The sequence below is a fragment of the Phragmites australis genome, chromosome 22 (assembly GCF_958298935.1).
Source record: "Phragmites australis chromosome 22, lpPhrAust1.1, whole genome shotgun sequence".
In the NCBI taxonomy this organism is placed as follows: domain Eukaryota; kingdom Viridiplantae; phylum Streptophyta; class Magnoliopsida; order Poales; family Poaceae; genus Phragmites; species Phragmites australis.
This window is the reverse complement of record NC_084942.1, coordinates 18,173,350-18,192,886: the sequence shown is the minus strand read 5'-3', so window position 1 is coordinate 18,192,886 and position 19,537 is coordinate 18,173,350. Positions and strand designations below refer to the sequence as shown.

General features: G+C 44.3%; 1 protein-coding gene and 1 pseudogene across 1 annotated transcript; both read left to right on the top strand.

Annotated features, from left to right (window-relative positions):
- The first annotated feature begins 1,853 nt into the window (after positions 1-1,853).
- Positions 1,854-10,360, top strand: LOC133904562 (stress response protein nst1-like; annotated as a pseudogene).
- Positions 10,361-18,171: 7,811 nt separating this feature from the next.
- On the top strand, positions 18,172-19,028 carry LOC133904561 (CASP-like protein 1U1). The gene is made up of 2 exons (XM_062346047.1): positions 18,172-18,346; positions 18,482-19,028. The coding sequence occupies exons 1-2, from the start codon at positions 18,180-18,182 to the stop codon at positions 19,026-19,028; spliced, it is 714 nt and encodes a 237-aa protein (XP_062202031.1). The 5' UTR covers positions 18,172-18,179.
- Positions 19,029-19,537: the final 509 nt, after the last annotated feature.

Below are 19,537 nucleotides of genomic sequence, written 5' to 3'. Positions count from 1 at the left end.
GCTAGTGGAGGTCGTTGCAGGCGAACTCCGCCATACTTTATTTCATATTTACTATAAACTTCGAATAACTTAGAACGAACATTAGTATAATAATTAGAATAATCGTGACCAAGAGCATCACCTAGAATTACGAGAACTCTACAGAAAGCTAAAATTTTAGCTCTAGGATCTAAAATAAAGGCACTTGTAGAGCCTGACGGTGGAGGTGCTGCTGCATCACCTGCATGTGAACCAACCGGAGGTTCACCGTCGGGTCCATCATCACCTGCAACACTGGTATCAAAGGGGCCGTAGTCCCCTGTGAGTCCTTGGAGAAAAAAATCATGATCTATGGATGTATCATGATCACCGGCATCCATGATCAATGTCGAATGACACTACAAAAATTGCAAATATTCAGAGTTAGAAATAATCAAGTAATAAAACTAATAATAAAATAAGACTAAACAACGATGCAAAAAAATCACCAAGATTTCTTCAACTTCAAGACAGCAGGTCAGCAGGATGACGGTTTTGGAATTGCTCGGATTTTTTTGCAACAATTCAAACTAATTTTGCCAAATTATCGCTAATTCTCAAGAACTTTGAGACAAGAATGAGAGGAGGAAACAAGGGAGAAAATAGTGTTGCTGGTATGGAATGGAAGGGCAGGGTGCTCCTCTATTTATAGGTGAAAAATGATGATTTTTGTAATTTTTTTTCAAATTTTTTGGAGCTCAAACGGTCACAAAACGGCTATAAAATTCAAAAATATCGGGTTAACGGGTTAAACGGGCTGTGCCCGTCGTGCCCCCGCGTGCCGGCGGGGTCGTGCCCCGCGCACTGGGCCGTGCCATGCCCCCCGCACTGAGCTGTGCCGTGCCGTGCCGGGCCGTGCCCATGCCGGCCCGAAATAGCCGGACTGGGCCGTGCCGCACACTCAGTCCAGGCACGACCCGAGACTTCGTGCCGTACCAGCCCGACCCATCTACGCTCAGACCGAACCATGCTTAAACCGTGCCAATAATATCGTACTCAAACCGACCCATGTTACACAGCTCATTTGAACATCTTTAAACCCCATTTCCTGTCGATCACCAGGGGCTTTGACTATCATTTCAGCCCACCTTTCCAGCATAATAAGCACACAGCCCGATATCCAGCCCAGAGAGCCCATATCCAACTTTTCTAGCACAAAGAGCCAACAGGCCCTATTTGTCGGCCCAATGGGCCACAGATCACTTTGTAGGCCTAAATCGTCTAATACTCCTTTGCCGGTCCAAAAGGCCCAAAGTCTGGCAAAATAAAAACAGCTGCAGCAAACAGCTCATCTTCCCTTTGGAGCTTTTTTATTTATATATTTTTTAAGTCAAAAATTGTAAAAGTGGGCATTCTTTTTGAAAAATTGCATATTTAGACTTCTTGTTGGAAGGGTGACAGAACGGGCAATAAGATTAAAAAAATAAAAATAAAGCATTTCAATGCTCTCAAACATCAAAACACTATCGACATAGTCATAAAACATCCTAAATATATATATAGTGTAGAAGATGCTATATTCTAGCTCTCCTAAATTTTTTAGAGAGCTAGATCATAGTATCATCTACACCACCAATTTTTATCAGATTTTTTTTACAATTATTTCAATAGTGTTTTGAATTTTGTGGTCAATAGAACACAATATTTTTTATTTTTAAACGGGCATATGCCCTTTCAACTGGTGATAGGAGACCAGAGTGGAGATATGCGATTTTGCAAAACGGTCATCTATTTTTTATTTTTTGATTTAAGAAATATAAAAATAAAATGATCTCCGTTGTGTTGTCGAATCGGATCAAAGGCTTCGCTGGGGTTTCACCATATCTTGCGTGCAGATGAAGCGGTCGCCATCATGCGGCAAGGCGCCGGCCGGCGAGGGCGGAGGTGGGTTCAAGGAGGGGAAGGGGAAGCGAGGTGGGGCGGGAGGCGGCAGAACAAGCAGCGGCTGGGCGTCGGCGGCGGCAGTGCGCTCTCCCTCGCCGCCTTCATCAACGCCAAGTCCAGAAGCATCGGGTACATCCCGTCCCTCATCAGTGAGTACCACCACCATCGTCCATCGATTTCCCTTGGTTATTTTGCTACAGATCGCTGCGGTGGACTTTGGAGTTAATCTGTTGTTTCAGTTCAATCAGAAGTATTAGAATTATTGGGGCCGGTATATGTAATAATTCTCAATAAATCTTAAAGGTCCATATTGTTAAGAGGAGGCCCATGATGAGGTTCACCTCTTATTAGTATCATATTGCTAATGAAGGTGGAGGTGGGAGAGGTTTCTCCCTATATATGTAAGGACCTTCACCTCATTGGGTGTACAATAGAGATTGCTAATTGAGAGTAGCGTTAAAATTGGGAATGCTCTCATTACGTGAGTCTATATAAGAGTTAGAGTTTTGCCTCTTTCTCTTTCTATTGTGCTGTCGCTGTAGTCTACTACATCCCGGCATCAGGCGTGCACCGGCAACTGGGAGAGTAGGTCTCTGAAACCCTCGTTCTTGAGATCTTGCACCGGGAGAGGGTGAATAAGATTTTTGGGAAGCGCTCCACGTGACTGCTCAAGTTCTTCACCACGGCTCGTCTTCCTGGTCGCTTGGGCGCCACCCGCTGTCATCATCAACAAATTCGGCGCGTCATCAGCAGGATCGATCGTGTCAACACGGTGCAACCAGCATCTTCAGCAACCTTCACAGCGCAGGACCAGTACGTAAAAATCATGTTACTCGTACTTTATTTCCTGCGGTTCCTAATTTCGAGTATAGTTGATCTAGGCATATTTAGTGCTTTCCTACATATGACTAGATTATGTTATGGTAATATGAACATGTTAGTTTATCAGTTTATGTTCATGAATTATTTATGGATTAAATTAAACCTAAAAGTCTTATATATTTCAACAATCCAAAAACCTTATTGTAGGCACTTAGGTTTATCAATGACTGGATTTGTTGATGCACTGAAGCCAAATAAGTTTTTTGGTGTGCACTTTAAAAGATGGCAAGTCAAGGTCACTCTATGGCTGACGGCTATGAATGTCTACTGGGTGGCTAATGGCAAGCCGGAAGGAATCCTTACTGCTGAGCAGGAAAAGATGTTTACGGATGCCAATACACTATTTGTAGGATGCATTATTAGCGTTCTTGGTGACCGTCTTTGTGATGTGTACATGTACATACAAAGCGCAAAGGAGCTGTGGGATACGCTAAATGCTAAATTCGGTGCATCAAATGTAGGAAGCGAATTGTATATCATAGAGCAGTATCATGACTACAAGATAGTTGAAAATCGCTCTGTAGTCGAGCAGTCTCATGAGGTTCAGTGCATCGTGACGGAACTCGAACTCCTCAAGATCAATATACCCGACAAGTTTGTGGCTGGAGGTATCGTTGCCAAGTTACCTCCTTCGTGGAGAAACTTTGCCACTATTCTAAAGCACAAGAGACAAGAGATTACTGTTGAGAGTTTGATCGCGTCTCTTGATGTTGAGGAGAAAGCTCGGGCTAAGGAGGTGAGGGACAGACTAGCGCTAATATGGTGCAAAAGCCCTTCCACAACAAGAACAAAGGGAAAGATAATAAGCCAAACAAAACTACCACCTTCAAGAAGAAGAAGAAGATGAACACAGCAAACCTGCCTTGCTTTGTGTGCGGTGAGATTGGGCATTTCGCCAAGGATTGTATAGACCGCAAGGGAAGAAAGGCTCCACAAAAGCATAGCTCGAAGACTACTAATGTGGTGACCATTGGCGAAACTAGAAATGGAGCTGCAGGGTATGAAAATTTACCTTCAGTGTTTTCAGTATTTCAGTCTACTAATTGGTAGATTGATATAGGGGCTAATGTTCATGTGTGTGATGATATCTTAATGTTCTCTTCTTATCAGGTCACCTATGATTCTTCCGTCCTAATGGGGAATGGGTCACATGCTTCTGTTCGTGGTGTTGGCACAGTAGATCTGAAGTTTACTTCGGGAAAGATCGTGCAGCTGAGGAACGTGCAGCATGTCCCTACAACGAACAAGAATCTAGTTAGCGGCTCCCTTCTCTGTAGAGACGGGTTTAAGGTGGTGTTCGAGTCCAACAAAGTAGTAGTGTCAAAGCATGGACAATTTATTGGTCAAGGCTATGAGTGCGGAGGCTTGTTCCATTTTTCCCTTTCTGATTTCAACAATAAGTCTGTGAACCATATTTGTGGCAATGTTAATGATGATGCTAGTGTTTGGCATTCGTGGTTATGTCATTTGAATTTTGGTTCTATGACTTGACTTTCCAGCACGAGTTTAATTCTAAATTTTTTCATGGTCAAAGATTCTAAGTGTCATAGTTGTGTGCAATCAAAACAACCTCATAAGCCCCACAAGACAGTTGAGGAGAGAAATTTGGCACCTCTAGAACTCATACATTTAAATCTGTGTGAAATGAATGGTGTGTTGACGAATGGTGGAAAAAGATATTTCATGACTTTGATTGATGATACGACTAGATACTGCTATGTTTATTTGTTGAAAACGAAAGATGAGGCTCTAAATCACTTTAAAATCTATAAGGCAGAAGTTGAGAATCAACTAGAGAGAAAGATCAAAAGAATTAAATCGGATCGTGGTGGAGAGTATTTCTCTAGTGATTTCGACTTATTCTGCGAGAAACATGGGATTATTCATGAGAGAACACCTCCCTATTCACCCCAATCAAACAGGGTTGCTGAAAGGAAGAACCGCATATTGACTAACTTGGTTAATGCCATGTTAGACACTACAGGATTATCTAAGGTATGGTAGGGGAGACCCTGTTGACTTCTTGTTATGTTCGGAATAGAGTTTCTCTCAAGGATAAGGAGAAAACCCCATATGAAGAATGGGAAGGGAGAAAGTCATCACTTTTTTATTTGCGCACTTGGGGATGATTGGCGGAAGTCAATGTACCACTAACTAAAAAGCGCAAGCTCGGACCTAAAATAGTGGATTGTATCTTTCTAGGATATGCTCATCGGAGCATTGCTTATAGGCTTTTAGTGGTTAAATTTGAGGTACCTGATGTGCATATCGATACAATGATGGAGTCTCATGATGCAATATTTTTTGAGCACATATTTCCTATGAAAGATTTACATAGCATGTCTGGACTATCTTCTGAGATAATTTTTGAACCTACTTCACCTCTTGAGTTTATTGAACAAATACATGAGCAAGATCCTGAGGAGGATGACAGTAATACTCCTAGGAGGAGTAAGAGACAAAGGACTGCAAAGTCTTTTCGCGATGATTTTATTGTGTACCTTATGGATGATACTCCCAAGTCTATTTCAGAAGCATCTGCATCTCCAGATGCAGACTACTGGAAGGAGGCTGTTCAGAGCAAAATAGATTCCATCCTCAAAAATAGGACTTGGGAGATCACAGTACGACCATATGGTTGCAAACCTGTGGGTTGCAAGTGGGTGTTCAAGAAGAAGCTTAGGCCCGACGGTACTATTGAAAAATACAAGGCTCGGCTTGTGGCTAAGGGTTATACCCAAAAGGAATGCGAAGACTTCTTTTGACACTTATTCACCTATTACGAGATTGACTACTATCCGAGTGCTACTTTCCTTAGCTGCTTCACATGGTCTTATCATTCATCAGATGGACGTTAAGACAGCTTTCCTTAATGGAGAGTTGGATAAGGAAATTTATATGGAACAGCTTGATGGGTTTGTTGTAAAAGGTCAAGAAGGTATGATGTGTAAGTTGACAAGTTGTTGAAGTCCTTGTATGGTCTTAAACAAGTTCCTAAGCAATGGCATGAGAAGTTTGACATAACTTTAACATCTGCAGGCTTTTCGGTCAATGAGGCAGATAAATGTGTGTACTATCGCTATGGTGGCGGTGAGGGAGTTATATTGTGCTTGTATGTTGATGACATACTAATATTTGGAACAAACTTTAAAGTGGTTAATGAGGTCAAGTCTTTCTTATCTAAAAGCTTTGATATGAAAGATCTGGGTAAGGCTGATGTAATCTTAAACATCAAGTTAATCAAATGAGAAAATGAGATTACTCTTACACAATCTCATTATGTTGAGAAGGTCTTGAGCCGCTTTGGCTACCAGGACAACAAGCCTTCTCCAACACCTTATAATCCCAGTGTGATACTTCGAAAGAATAAGAAAAGTGGCAGAGACCAACTAAGATACTCTCAGATTATTGGATCACTCATGTACTTAGCTGGTGCTACAAGGCCTGACATCTCATTTGCTGTCAGCAAATTGAGCCTGTTTACTTCTAACCCGGACGATGAACATTGGCGTGCGCTTGAGCGAGTCATGCGCTATTCGCTTGGTACTATGAGTTATGATCTTCACTATTCTAGGTACCCATCAGTACTGGAGGGTTATAGTGATTCAAACTGGATATCTGATGCTGATGAGATTTACGCCACAAGTGGATATGTATTCACTCTAGGTGGTGCTGCTGTCTCATGGAGGTCTTGCAAACAGACCATCTTGATGAGGTCAACTATGGAAGCAGAATTCACTGTATTAGACACAGCCACTATTGAGACAGATTGGCTGCGTGAGTTGTTGATGAACTTATCTGTGGTTGAGAAATCAGTACCAGCTATCCTTATGAACTGTGATAATCAGACGATTATTATCAAAGTAAACAGTTCTAAAGATAATGACAAGTCCTAAAGGCACGTAAAGAGACGATTGAAGTCTGTCAGGAAATTGAGAAACTCCGGAGTGATAACCTTGGATTATATCTAAACAGTTAAGAACCTAGCAGATCCCTTTACAAAGGGTCTATCATAGAATGTGATAGATAATGCATCAAAGGAGATTGGTTTGAGACCTATGTGAGTTATACCATAGTGGTAACCTAACCTATGTGATTGGAGATCCCGTGAATTAGGATCTGAAAAGAAAAAGCTATTGGTCTAACTAGAGGAGAGTACCTTTGTTTTTGATCCACTTGAGTGAAGATGCAATACTCTCAGAGATCTGTAAGCCAGGTTTGCTATTGCCTTAATGTGTTCTGTTGGCTTTAACTAGCAAAGATGCTAATCTACAGGGCATTCTTGAAAGAACACACATATATGAGCCCGACTGTTAGTCGCAGTTTATGAGACTTGGGTGATCTCTAGTAAACTCATGAAGAAACCATGGAGTACAACTTATATGCTTCATCAGCGGGGTAGCCTACTGGCAGTCAAGTATCAGTTATGACTTTAAGTGAAACTTATTTGCACAAAACTTGCAATTCAAAGCATAGTCTATTGTTCAAGTTGTGAATGAGTGTAGCTTGATATTCTAGGTGGATGTTCAACTTAACAGTCTCCACTGAAACACTGGTATATCAAACAACAGTGGGAAACTAGCAATTCTCTATGAGACTTTGAGATCTAGTGGGAAATTGTTAGAATTATTGAGGGCAGCCCATGTAATAATTCTCAATAAATCTCAAAGGCTCATATTGTTGAGAGGAGGCCTATGATGAGGTTCACCTCCTATTAGTATCATATTGCTAATGAAGATGGAGGTGGGGGTGTTCTCCCTATATATATGTAAGGACCCCCACATCATTGGGTGTACAATAGAGACTGCTAATTGAGAGTAACCTTAAAATTGGGAATACTTTCATTACGTGAGTTTATAAGTTAGGGTTTTTGCCTCTTTCTCTTTCTATTGCGCTACCGCTGTAGTTTACTTCATCCTGGTGTCGACGTGCACCGGCAATTGGGAGAGCAGGTCTCCAAAACCCTCGCTCTTGAGATCTTGCACCGGGAGAGGACAAATAAGGTTTTTGGGAAGCGCTCCGCGCGACTGCTTAAGTTCTTCACCACGGCTCGTCTTCCTGGTCGCTTGGGCGCCGCCCACTGTCATCATCAACAAATTCGGCGCGTCATCAACAGGATCTATCGTGCCATCGACACGGTGCAACCAGCATCTTCAGCAATCTCCACAGCGCAAGACCAGTATGTAAAAATCATGTTACTCGTATTTCATTTTCTACAGTTCCTAATTTCGAGTATAGTAGATCTAGGCATATTTAGTGCTTTCCTACACATGACTAGATTATGCTCTAGTAATATGAACATGTTAGTTTATCAGTTTATACTTATGAATTATTTATAGATTAAATTAAATCTAAAAGTGCTATATATTCCAACAAGAAGTTGGGTTGTTAGGCACAAAATTAGCTTAATTTGCTCAGAGCACTTTGACCAGAAGCTGGGTTGCGTAGCTGATGCACTACTAAAAAAACCCTTCACTGTTAGTCTATAAAGGAGTTTCACTGCCGGTTTTGGAGCCGGCAGTGGGCAACGGACAGTAATAGTCCCCGACTATCATTGCTGGCCCGGAGACCGGCAATGAAGGGGTTATTACTGCCGGTTGAAGGCTTCAGCCAACAGTGATAGTCGGGCGCCGAATCGATCTTTTTGGAGCTGAAAAAATTGAAAAAATAATATTTTTTTGCACCCGAGGAACCCCCATGCCCGCATCGTCGCAAGTCACAAGTCACGCGAAATACACGCGTGTGCGGTTTGTGGCACACAAACCCGGAACCTCTCAGGTCACGCGATACGTCCTTACCATCCCACCACAGAAGTACTAGTGATACCATTAGCATATACAATCCTTTTGACATCTTCTGTCTGAAACTTTAAACGATTATTTGGATATCTAACTGACATAAAATGAAAAAGTTTTCAACTACAAAGTTGTAGATCTCGTCGATGGCTACAGTTTTGATATAAAATTTATCCTCATCCGACTTTGTATGAAAAAGTTATGATTTTTTTAAAATAAGCTGTCATCCACTATCACTGCCGGCTCTAGCATCACTGCCAGTTGGTGGCTAAAGCCGACAGTAATAATCAAGGTTTCATTGCCGACTCATAACACGAACCGGCAGTGATAGTATCACTGTCGGTTCGTGGTTAGAGCCGGCAGTGATTATCAAGTTTCATTGCTGGTTCTTTTCGAATAATCTTTCAGTGTCAGTCCTTAATACGAACTGGTAGTGATATTGTCAGCTCGTAAGAAACCGACAGTGATTGATCGACATATAAGTCTATTTCTGTAGTAGTGATGGCTAATCCCCTCGCATTCACGAGGCGTCGGATTGAGTTCATACTGAGATCTTGGTGTCGGCACAAAATCTGCTCTTGGTGATGTAGTATTTCAGCCATAATTTGAAAAAACTGAGTGACTGTAGCAGGACCAATTAATTTTCATAAAAAACTGAGTGATGTATATCTACTTCATATACATGCCAATTCCGATTGAATTGACAAAGGACTCAAGCTTTCAACTTTCAATCTTGAGGTTGTGTGGTCGTGACGATAGTCACACAGCGTAAGTCTTCGTTCTCATGGCCCATCGTTTGTGGCTATGTTACAGTAAAAGGAAGAACTTTAATTTGCTCGCCTCGGTTTTGGTTTTGGTGCGGATCTGTTTCCAGCACTTGTTCTTGGTTCTAGAATAATCATAGGGGGAAATGCATGCCATGCTAATGGAGAGTTAGCTTCAAAAGTCAATTGTCATATGCTTTGTAAATCATCTGCATTACTCACAAGGGATCTCCGTCAACTAATGATGCAAAGTGAACGCATGTAGCTTGCTTAAACATGTATGACTTCATGCTGGTACTTGATGCTTAACAGAGGAGTTGTGGTTAGCAGTAGAGTGTACTGTATATTGTCGACTTAATTTTCAGAAGCTTTTGGTGAATTTTGTATTAAATGTCTCTAAGACAACTGCTGATACTTTTGTCATTTTATTTCAAATATATTAATGTAACCATTGCTCCGATCTGCAGAGAAGCAGAAAGAGTTCTACAGGAATGCTAAACTAATTGGCAAGTACAAACGGTCAAAGAAGCAACAAAATCAGTCAAACGGTCCTCCACAATTTCAACTCCGTGTGGTAATTCTCTTTGACCAAGTGGATAATATTTTGTGCTGAAGTTATGATGGACTTCTGCATTCACTTTTTAATTATCAAAATATACACATTGGTTTTGGACATTACAAGATAAAGACCATAGCTCAAACCTATCTTTATGCGATTTCAATTTACAGAATGGAGGTGATGATGTACAAGATGTGCAGAAGACACATAATAAGAGGAAGAAGCGAACCGCGCAAAGCTTGAAGGAAGAGTATGAGAAGAAACGCGCGGTGGATGAGAAGGCAAAGAAGGAGCGAGATGTGACAATTCAGGCAAAGAGGGAAGAGCGGGAGGAATCTGAGGCGAAGCGGAAAGAACTGAGGGATAAGATGTTCAGGAAAACGAGATCTGGGCAACCTGTGATGAAATACAGGATCAAGCATCACTTGGAGACTGCACTGGGAAGCTCAAGCAAGTAACATGACGCTACCATTACCATGTGAGACGAATTTTGTAGTTCAGCTCAAGCAAGTAACATGACGCTACCACTACCATTACCATTACCATTACCATTTTGGAGACTGCACTGGGAAGCTCAAGCAAGTAACATGTACGCAAATTTTGTAGTTCAGCCCGCTGTACTCAAATTTGGCAGGTCAGTGCGACCATCTGTGTGTTTTAACCGACTTTTCGCTTTATTGTATACATCTTGGTAGTGCATATTTGGATTTTGAGCATCTCTGACCTCGGTGTATTGATGCCGTATTGCCTGCCGTGCCCCACGCAAGTGATGCAAGATGATTGGAAGGGATCTGAGTGCTAAAAAACCATTGGACACATGAGTCTTGAATACACAAGCTGTCAGCTTCATCTTGTTGAGCAAATAGGTTTCTGACACTGCTGATGCCCCACATGTTTCTTTGTAAGTAAAGTACAAATCCAACTACCATATTCATCAGAATATAGCCTAACCATCATACACCTACCTGCCTATTGTGGAATGTAGTGGGTGGAGTTTGGGTGATGATGGTAGTGTATATTCAGATCAAAGAGAAGTACAGCTAGAATGTACAAGTGAATTCGCAGAATGTAGTGGGTGGAGCTATATATATATAATTCTTGTTGAGATAATGGAGGTTAGTGATAGTAGTATAGACCTGCCTGCCTATTGTTGAGGATAGAGGTTGGGTGATGATGGTAGTGTATAGACCACCGAACCGACAGTTTGGACAACTCGCTGGCAAGCAAGCCGGTGCACATCCATGCTCTCTCTTCATCCTTGGGCCTTGGCTGACCTCTGGTTTCCATCCACCTCATTTCCATCATGGGCGGCGCCAGCTTCGGCGAGACGATCAGCCTCGTGTTCCGCATCCTGACGGTGGGCCTGTCGCTGGCGTCGGCGATCATGACGGCCGCCTCGACGCAGTGCGTGTACCGGGGCGACGGCGTCCCCTCGGCCACCGTCTCCTACAGCGACTACCACTCCTTCAGGTGAGTCCGCAAGAACGCATCCTCGCTCCTCGGTTGCTGTACCTCCATTATTGTTGCCCGCTTCTCGCGCTACGTGCACGCCTGCACGGTCGCCTCGTAGAGGCTCGCTGAACCGGCGGTCGGCGCGGCATGCAGGTACGCGGCGCTCGCCGATCTGCTGTCTGCGGTGCTGCAGGGCGTTACGATCTGCCTGGAGGCGACGAGGAAGCGTAAGGCGGCCTGGACCGTCGAGCTCATCGACAAGCTCGTGCAGGCTCTCACGTCGACGTCGGCGGCGCTCCTGCTCGCCGTCGACGACATCACCTCCTGCGGCGGGCCGCGGGGGCAGCGCCAGCGCCAGCGCAGCGGCATCTGCGGCCAGGCAGGCGCGTTCTGCGGGCGGGTCCGCGCGTCGTCGGTGTTGTCCATCGCCGCGGTCGTGTCCGTCTCCATCTCCGTGTACACCAGGCACGTCCCGGTGGCCGTCACGCTGGAGCCGACGCCACCGACGCCGCCGACGCTGCCGACGCCGCCGACGCCGCCGACGCCACCGACGCCACCGACGCCGCCGACGCCGGACGATCGGTGCTGCACAGAGGCTATTAATGCGCCGCGGTGCCGGTGCCCGAGGCTGACGATCCCGTGCGGCTGCGAGGACCCCGAGCCGTGCGGCGCCTTCTTCTAGCTAGCTTGACCGAGCCGTGCCATGCCAATGGAGTTAGATGTGCGGATCGATTGTGCATTGCGTACTATGCTACTCGAGGGTTTTTAAAAATTGACCGAGGCTCGTCAATCTTCATGTTTATATACCTTTTTTTACTTGATCGACAGCTTGGCAGCGAAGGACGTGTTCTTATATATAATATGTGTGTTACTTTGAGTTTGCAGTTCTGAAAACGTTTATTGCATGCATGCAGCGTCTCCACGCTATGGTATGGACTATATATGGACAATGACCTTTTATTTTGAGGAAAAAAATTGTTTTTGCAATTAGAAAACATCCTAATTTTGTTTCTTTGCCATTGTATTTTATCAGTTTATGTTTTTGCCATCGGTTTTACGATTCGTTGTTCATTTTGCCATGAATCAACTAATGACAGTCCTACTCGCTTCGCAAAACCCAGCACCAAACACGCCATGGCATTGATGGGGACCTCGCCGGAGTGGAGCAGCGCCGTTAGGCCTTGTCACCGCCATCGCCTGAACACCTAACGATCAGGTCCGCAACTCCCCATTGATGTCCTCCGACAACAGCAACTTCAATGCTACGTGTTAAGTCGCCGGATCCATCACCGGCAATGGCTGCGCCGTCGTCTCCGGAGTCCACTAGCGTGACGTGACACCCCGTCTGTTGATGCTTGCCATGCGAGTGACAAACTTTGCCAACCGTGCGAGGATGACAACAGCGGTGGCGGCATTGATGGGGACGCTGACCGGTGGGACCATTCCTGTGCTTAGTTCTCTTTTCCCTGGGAAGCAAATTCTATACGACTCTGTCCTACGAAAGATCATTCTTCTATGTGATGATATGTGTCTGCTTCATCTCTCTACTTTTTAGCTCAGCCGTTGGATTCAGGATGGATAGAGTGGATAGAGTCTCGCGAGAGTCTTTCTGAACAGAGTCCTATAGAATTTGATTTTCTTTCTCCGACGTATAGATCCGGTTCCAATAGCTTAGCATTTCTCTTAGACTCTATTTCCTTTTCTTTTTTAAAGAAAATAATCTTTTGTAAACACAACTTCGGTTCAGAAAAGATAGCTATGCAAGGCGTCCACATACCACTACAAGAGCACGCTGAGAGCAAACACAGCTTCGATTCGGAAAAGATACGAGATACTGAAGATGTTCATCAGATCACAATCTTTTGCAGCAATGGGGGCAGAAAGAAAAGGCTTTTTCAGCCGTATTTACAGGTAATTCCACGATCAGTGTGCTAGAAATAAAGTTGTTAGCTTATACCAAGAGTCGACGAACCTGAGCACAAATAGATGAAATCAAGTTAAGAGTTCAACACACAAATATTGTACAACCTGTGGCTTGAATTCCAGTGATTTGGACTTGCCAAAATGACCTAGAATTCGGATTGTCCAATCCACTAGACCAAAAACCAATTTCATTTGAAACGAAAAACAGGAGACGATGGAGCCATATACCCACACTAGACCAATAAACTATCTGTGAAACCAATCAGCATAAGTTTATTATGTTAAATCCCTAGACAACGGTGCGATACAGGCTACTCTACTGAGGACTTGACCACATGAAAAGAAATATAGGTTTGTATTAGAAAAAAGAAAATCAAATAAGTGATTTGACAATATAATCAAATGTTGACTAATATTATTTGTCAGTTCTGCAATTGATGGTTCGAATGGCAGTTCTACCAGCTTTTCTAAGCAAGTGTACCGAATAGTGAGCTTATTATTGCAGTTCTAAGAAGACCAAGATACATTAGTCACTGACAAAGTTAAATGCTAAAATAGTAAAAAATTTGGGCCTTTTCATGTATGAATTGTAAAATATGTAGTTTATGTGTTTCCGGATTCGTGCTAAATGTCTAAATTATGAGTACAAATTTGTGGATTAAATGTTCACAGCCTCGTACCACTACTATAGAAATGATTTAGTAGGACACCCATGTACATACGTCTATTTGGAGCCGTCTATACAAATGCCAATGGTTTGAGATACACATCGATATCGTTGCCTGGTTGATTCGGCCCACTAATCAGTAGAGGCATCATAAGGTACTTCCGCTTTATGCACATCCAAGGTGGAAGGTTGTAGATACAGAGAGTCACAGACCAAATGCTATGAGTACTTGTCGTGTTGCCGAAAGGATTCATCCCATCCGTGCTCAACCCGAACCTTATATTCCTCACTTCATCTCTGAATTCCTTGTATTTCGAATCGAATCTCCTCCATTGCATGCCATCAGCAGGGTGTCTAAGCATTCCATCTTTCTTGCGCTGTTCGACGTGCCATCGCATTAGCTCGGTATTCGCTCTGTTAGCAAATAATCGCTTCAAACGGGGGACTATAGGGAAATACCAAGCCACCTTAATGGGGGGTCTTTTCTTCTTTCTCTTCACCCCTACGCCATCGCTCTCGATATCATCAACGCTGCTCTTGTACCGCGGTGCATTGCAAACGCGACACGCTTCCAAGTCTGCATCCTCACCGCGGAACAACATGCAGTCGTTTCCACATGCATGTATTTTCTCTACTTCCAATCCCAACGAGCAGACAACCTGCTTGGCATGGTACGTGTTTTCGGGCAACGCGTTCCCCTCTGGAAGCAATTCTCTCAAGAATTCTAACAATTCATTGAAACCCTTATCGGCCCAACCATTGCTAGCCTTCATTTGCATCAGTGTCAGCACCACATGCAACTTGCTATGCTCATCTTTACAGTTCGGGTAAACTGGTGTTTTAGAGTCATCTATCATGCGCTGGTACTTTTGATGTTGTCTTTCAATGGTGAAGTCCCCCTCCCCATCGCGCAACATTTGTTCTATGCCTTCTTCATTGTTGCCAACAAAACTGTCCCGATCATCGTTCTCGACAAAAGTATCTTCAAATGCCGACATATCGAAGTCTTCGTTAGCCGTCGGATCGTTGACTCTGTCACCTTCGATTGTTGGTTGCCCTTCACGCCCAACATCTGCAAGTTCACCGTGCTCAGTCCAACGGGTGTAGCCAGCCTTAAAACCCCTGCGAATCAAGTGTGCACGGATCTGCTCTATGTTTGAAAACTGCTTCTCATTCTTGCAGTCAACACACGGACAGCATATATAGTGCTCGTCACGCTTCCCTTTTGGCTTCTTGTACGCCGCGGCAGCCCTCAAAAAAGTCTCGATGCCAACAATGAACTCTGGCCCTCGTTCCTTATACATCCATGACCGGTCTATCTGCAAATTATTATAATTAAACACATTGGACTTATAATCATTAAACATTTCAAAATCTAGAACATATTCATCGAATTACCTCGCATCCTGATTGGTCCCTATTTGAGGGCCCATCTCCTTCCGGTACTTGGGCCGGGTCGGGGGACCCGCCTTCCAAAGGCTGCCGAGTCTGATTGCGACCCGTGGGTGGATGTGCTATTCCTACAACACAGTATTTTATGAACTATACATGTTAAATTCAGTATGTTGATTAATTAATAGATGAAATTCATTGGATTATTATTAAAATTCATGACTTTAAAAATATACGCAATCCACATACCAGAAAATTAGAGCTAGATTTTAGAGACATTTTACAAATACCTCCCTGATTTTTTATTCTTTGGATGCCACTCGAATGACAGTTCTAACGGTATTTTTGTAATTTTTGAATGGCAATAATGGTTCAACAAGTTGCAAAGTTGCAACTCGTTAAATCATCTACAATGATAAAATTGCGATATTTCTCTAATTTATATGGATATTTGAGCTCTTGCTCATTTCAAATTTCAACACCAACTAACAACCACCTAAATTCAAACCTAGAGAAATCTAACAACTAAAATCCAACTAAGAATAAAATTTAGATCATCTCTATACATCTAACAACGACAAAGTTGCAAACTTTACCTAAATTAGATCTCAACTACATCTCTAAATCCATAACCATGGAACAAACACCATCCATCATCAACTCTAGAGCAATTTACCAAGTAATCTATCCAAAAATGAAATATAGATCTCACTAACCTTAAAACAGTTGACTCCTCCAAATTTTGAAGGCTCCCACGCAAAAAAAAACCTTGAATCGCCAAAAAAAAATGGCAAGGAGGCGCTGTAACACTAGGTTGCGGCGGCGACGACGGCTCTGTTCTGGGTCGAGACGGGGAAGAAGATGGGCTATATATATACTGTAGCAGTCTTTCAGTGCCGGTTTAAAGAGAAACCGGCACTGAAATACCACTATCAGTGCCGGTTTGTTATTAGAACCAGCACTGATGTATCAGTGCCGGTTCTAACCACCAACCGGCACTGATAGTAACTATCAGTGCCGGTTCTTAACTCCAGGCCCTCGATCGCGGGCGGGAGTTTTAGAACCGGCACTGATACACTGAAGGTGGCGGCTATTATGTGGGGTTATGTAGTAGTGATAGTGATATGATCTTAAAAACCGATGTGATGTCATGTAGTTGATTATACTGAGTATCGACTCTTTAGAGCTGATCTTTTTTTTTCCTTGGCTCGCCTTGAACTGTTCTTGCAATTTAATTGATCGATCTAGTGGTGACATAAGCTAATGGTTTATGCTGATACACAAACAACTATCAATACATGAATTTACGGTCTGTAATATGTATTAGTCCAATTCCTTGTTCATCTCATCATACAGGACATAGCTACTCTGAACCACCTAGCTTTTCATCTCATCATACAGGACATAGCTACTCTGAACCACCTAGCTTTCAATTACTATGGTGTTTCTTCACTTTGTACTCGGTGTCTTTTGTGTTTTGCTTCTGATTTTGCCTAGCGTAATCACTTATTCAAAAGCATCACTCATACATGATCTGATCAAAATTTGTGAAAGCAAACTGACCGGGTGTTTGTCACTTTAAAACATCAACAAATTTAGTTCTACCTAATTCATATTGGCTCCTCTATGAAAGCTTGTGATGGGCTACCAAAGTATAACCAGGAAAGCAGTTATCATTTCTTGTTAGTTATGTGCAGTTATACCCAATGAAACTTCTTTATGATTTTATGTTAATCTGCATATCTTACTTATCAGTTCTCTTACATATGCAGTCCATCGGGAGAAGGTTCTGGAGAAATAATTACATAGCCTCATTAAGCAATTGACAGATAAGCAAGTCAGTTCTATATTCTCCGTTTCGCGTATGGAAATAATCGATCTTGCCGACTGCCGCCCCCCACCACCAGAGCGCCCTGTCGCCGTTCAAAGGGCCCCGCCAGGACGAATGTGTAGACGGCATCTCCTCCCGTGTATGAAAAATTGTTAAGTGCATTATGTTTGCATGTGACTATTTATTTAACCATATTAGAAACCGTAGATATATAAAAATTACGTGTGCTCACACATGCATGGTTACTAGTTCAGGCAAAGGGAAGAGGGAGAAGTCTGAGGCCAAGCGGAAAGAACTAAGGGAGAAGATGTTCAAGAAAACGAGATCTGGCCAACCTGTGATGAAATATAGGATCGAGCATCTCTTGGAGACAACACACTGGGAAGCTCGAGCAGGTAACATGGTGCTGCCATTACCATGTGAGACGAATGCCTGTACGCAAATTTTGTAGTTCAGCCCGCATGTACTCAATCAAATTTGGTAGGTCAGTGCGACCATCTTTGTGTTTTAACTGACTTTTCACTTCATCGTATATATCTGGGTATGCATATTTGGATTTGAGCATCTCTGTCCTCGGTGTATTGATGCCGTATTGCGGTGCCCCTCGCAAGTGACGCGAGATGATTGGCAGGGATCTGAGTGCTAAAAAACCATTGGAACTGTCAGTTCCATCTTGTTGGGCAAATAGGTTTCTGACACTGCTGATGCCCCACATGTTTCTTTGTAAGTAAAGCACAAATCCAACTACCATATTTGGAATATAGCCTAACCACCATACAGATTAAAGAGAAGTACAGCTATAATGTACAAGTGAATTCGCAGAACTGGACCGTTGACACAGATATGTTTCTTATTGACGTAATGGAGGTTGGTGATAGTAGTATACACATGCCTGCCTATTGTTGAGGAATATGTGGATGGAGGTTGGGTGATGATGGTAGTATACATCCATGCTCTCTCTTCATCCTTGGGCCTTGGCTGACCTCTGGTGTCCATCCACCTCATTTCCATCATGGGCGGCGCCAGCTTCGGCGAGACGATCAGCCTCGTGTTCCGCATCCTGACGGTGGGCCTGTCGCTGGCGTCGGCGATCATGACGGCCGCCTCGACGCAGTGCGTGTACCGGGGCGACGGCGTCCCCTCGGCCACCGTCTCCTACAGCGACTACCACTCCTTCAGGTGAGTCCGCAAGAACGCCTCCTCGCTCCTCGGTTGCTGTACCTCCATTATTGTTGCCCGCTTCTCGCGCTACGTGCACGCCTGCACGGTCGCCTCGTAGAGGCTCGCTGAACCGGCGGTCGGCGCGGCATGCAGGTACGCGGCGCTCGCCGATCTGCTGTCGGCGGTGCTGCAGGGCGTTACGATCTGCCTGGAGGCGACGAGGAAGCGTAAGGCGGCCTGGACCGTCGAGCTCATCGACAAGCTCGTGCAGGCTCTCACGTCGACGTCGGCGGCTCTCCTGTTCGCCGTCGACGACATCACCTCCTGCGGCGGGCCGCGGGGGCAGCGCCAGCGCCAGCGCAGCGGCATCTGCGGCCAGGCAGGCGCGTTCTGCGGGCGGGTCCGCGCGTCGTCGGTGTTGTCCATCGCCGCGGTCGTGTCCGTCTCCATCTCCGTGTACACCAGGCACGTCCCGGTGGCCGTCACGCTGGAGCCGACGCCGCCGACGCCACCGACGCCACCGACGCCGCCGACGCCACCGACGCCGCCGACGCCGCCGACGCCACCGACGCCGCCGACGCCGCCGACGCCGGACGATCGGTGCTGCACAGAGGCTATTAAGCCGCCGCGGTGCCGGTGCCCGAGGCTGACGATCCCGTGCGGCTGCGAGGACCCCGAGCCGTGCGGCGCCTTCTTCTAGCTAGCTTGACCGAGCCGTGCCATGCCAATGGAGTTAGATGTGCGGATCGATTGTGCATTGCGTACTATGCTACTCGAGGGTTTTTAAAAATTGACCGAGGCTCGTCAATCTTCACGTTTATATACCTTTTTTTACTTGATCGACAGCTTGGCAGCGAAGGACGTGTTCTTATATATAATATGTGTGTTACTTTGAGTTTGCAGTTCTGAAAACGTTTATTGCATGCATGCAGCGTCTCCACGCGATGGTATGGACTATATATGGACAATGACCTTTTATTTTGAGGAAAAAAATTGTTTTTGCAATTAGAAAACATCCTAATTTTGTTTCTTTGCCATTGTATTTTATCAGTTTATGTTTTTGCCATCGGTTTTACGATTTGTTCATTTTTCCATGAATCAACTTATCACGGTCCTACTCGCTTCGCAAAACCCAGCACCAAACACGCCATGGCATTGATGGGGACCTCGCCGGAGTGGAGCAGCGCCGTTAGGCCTTGTCACCGCCAT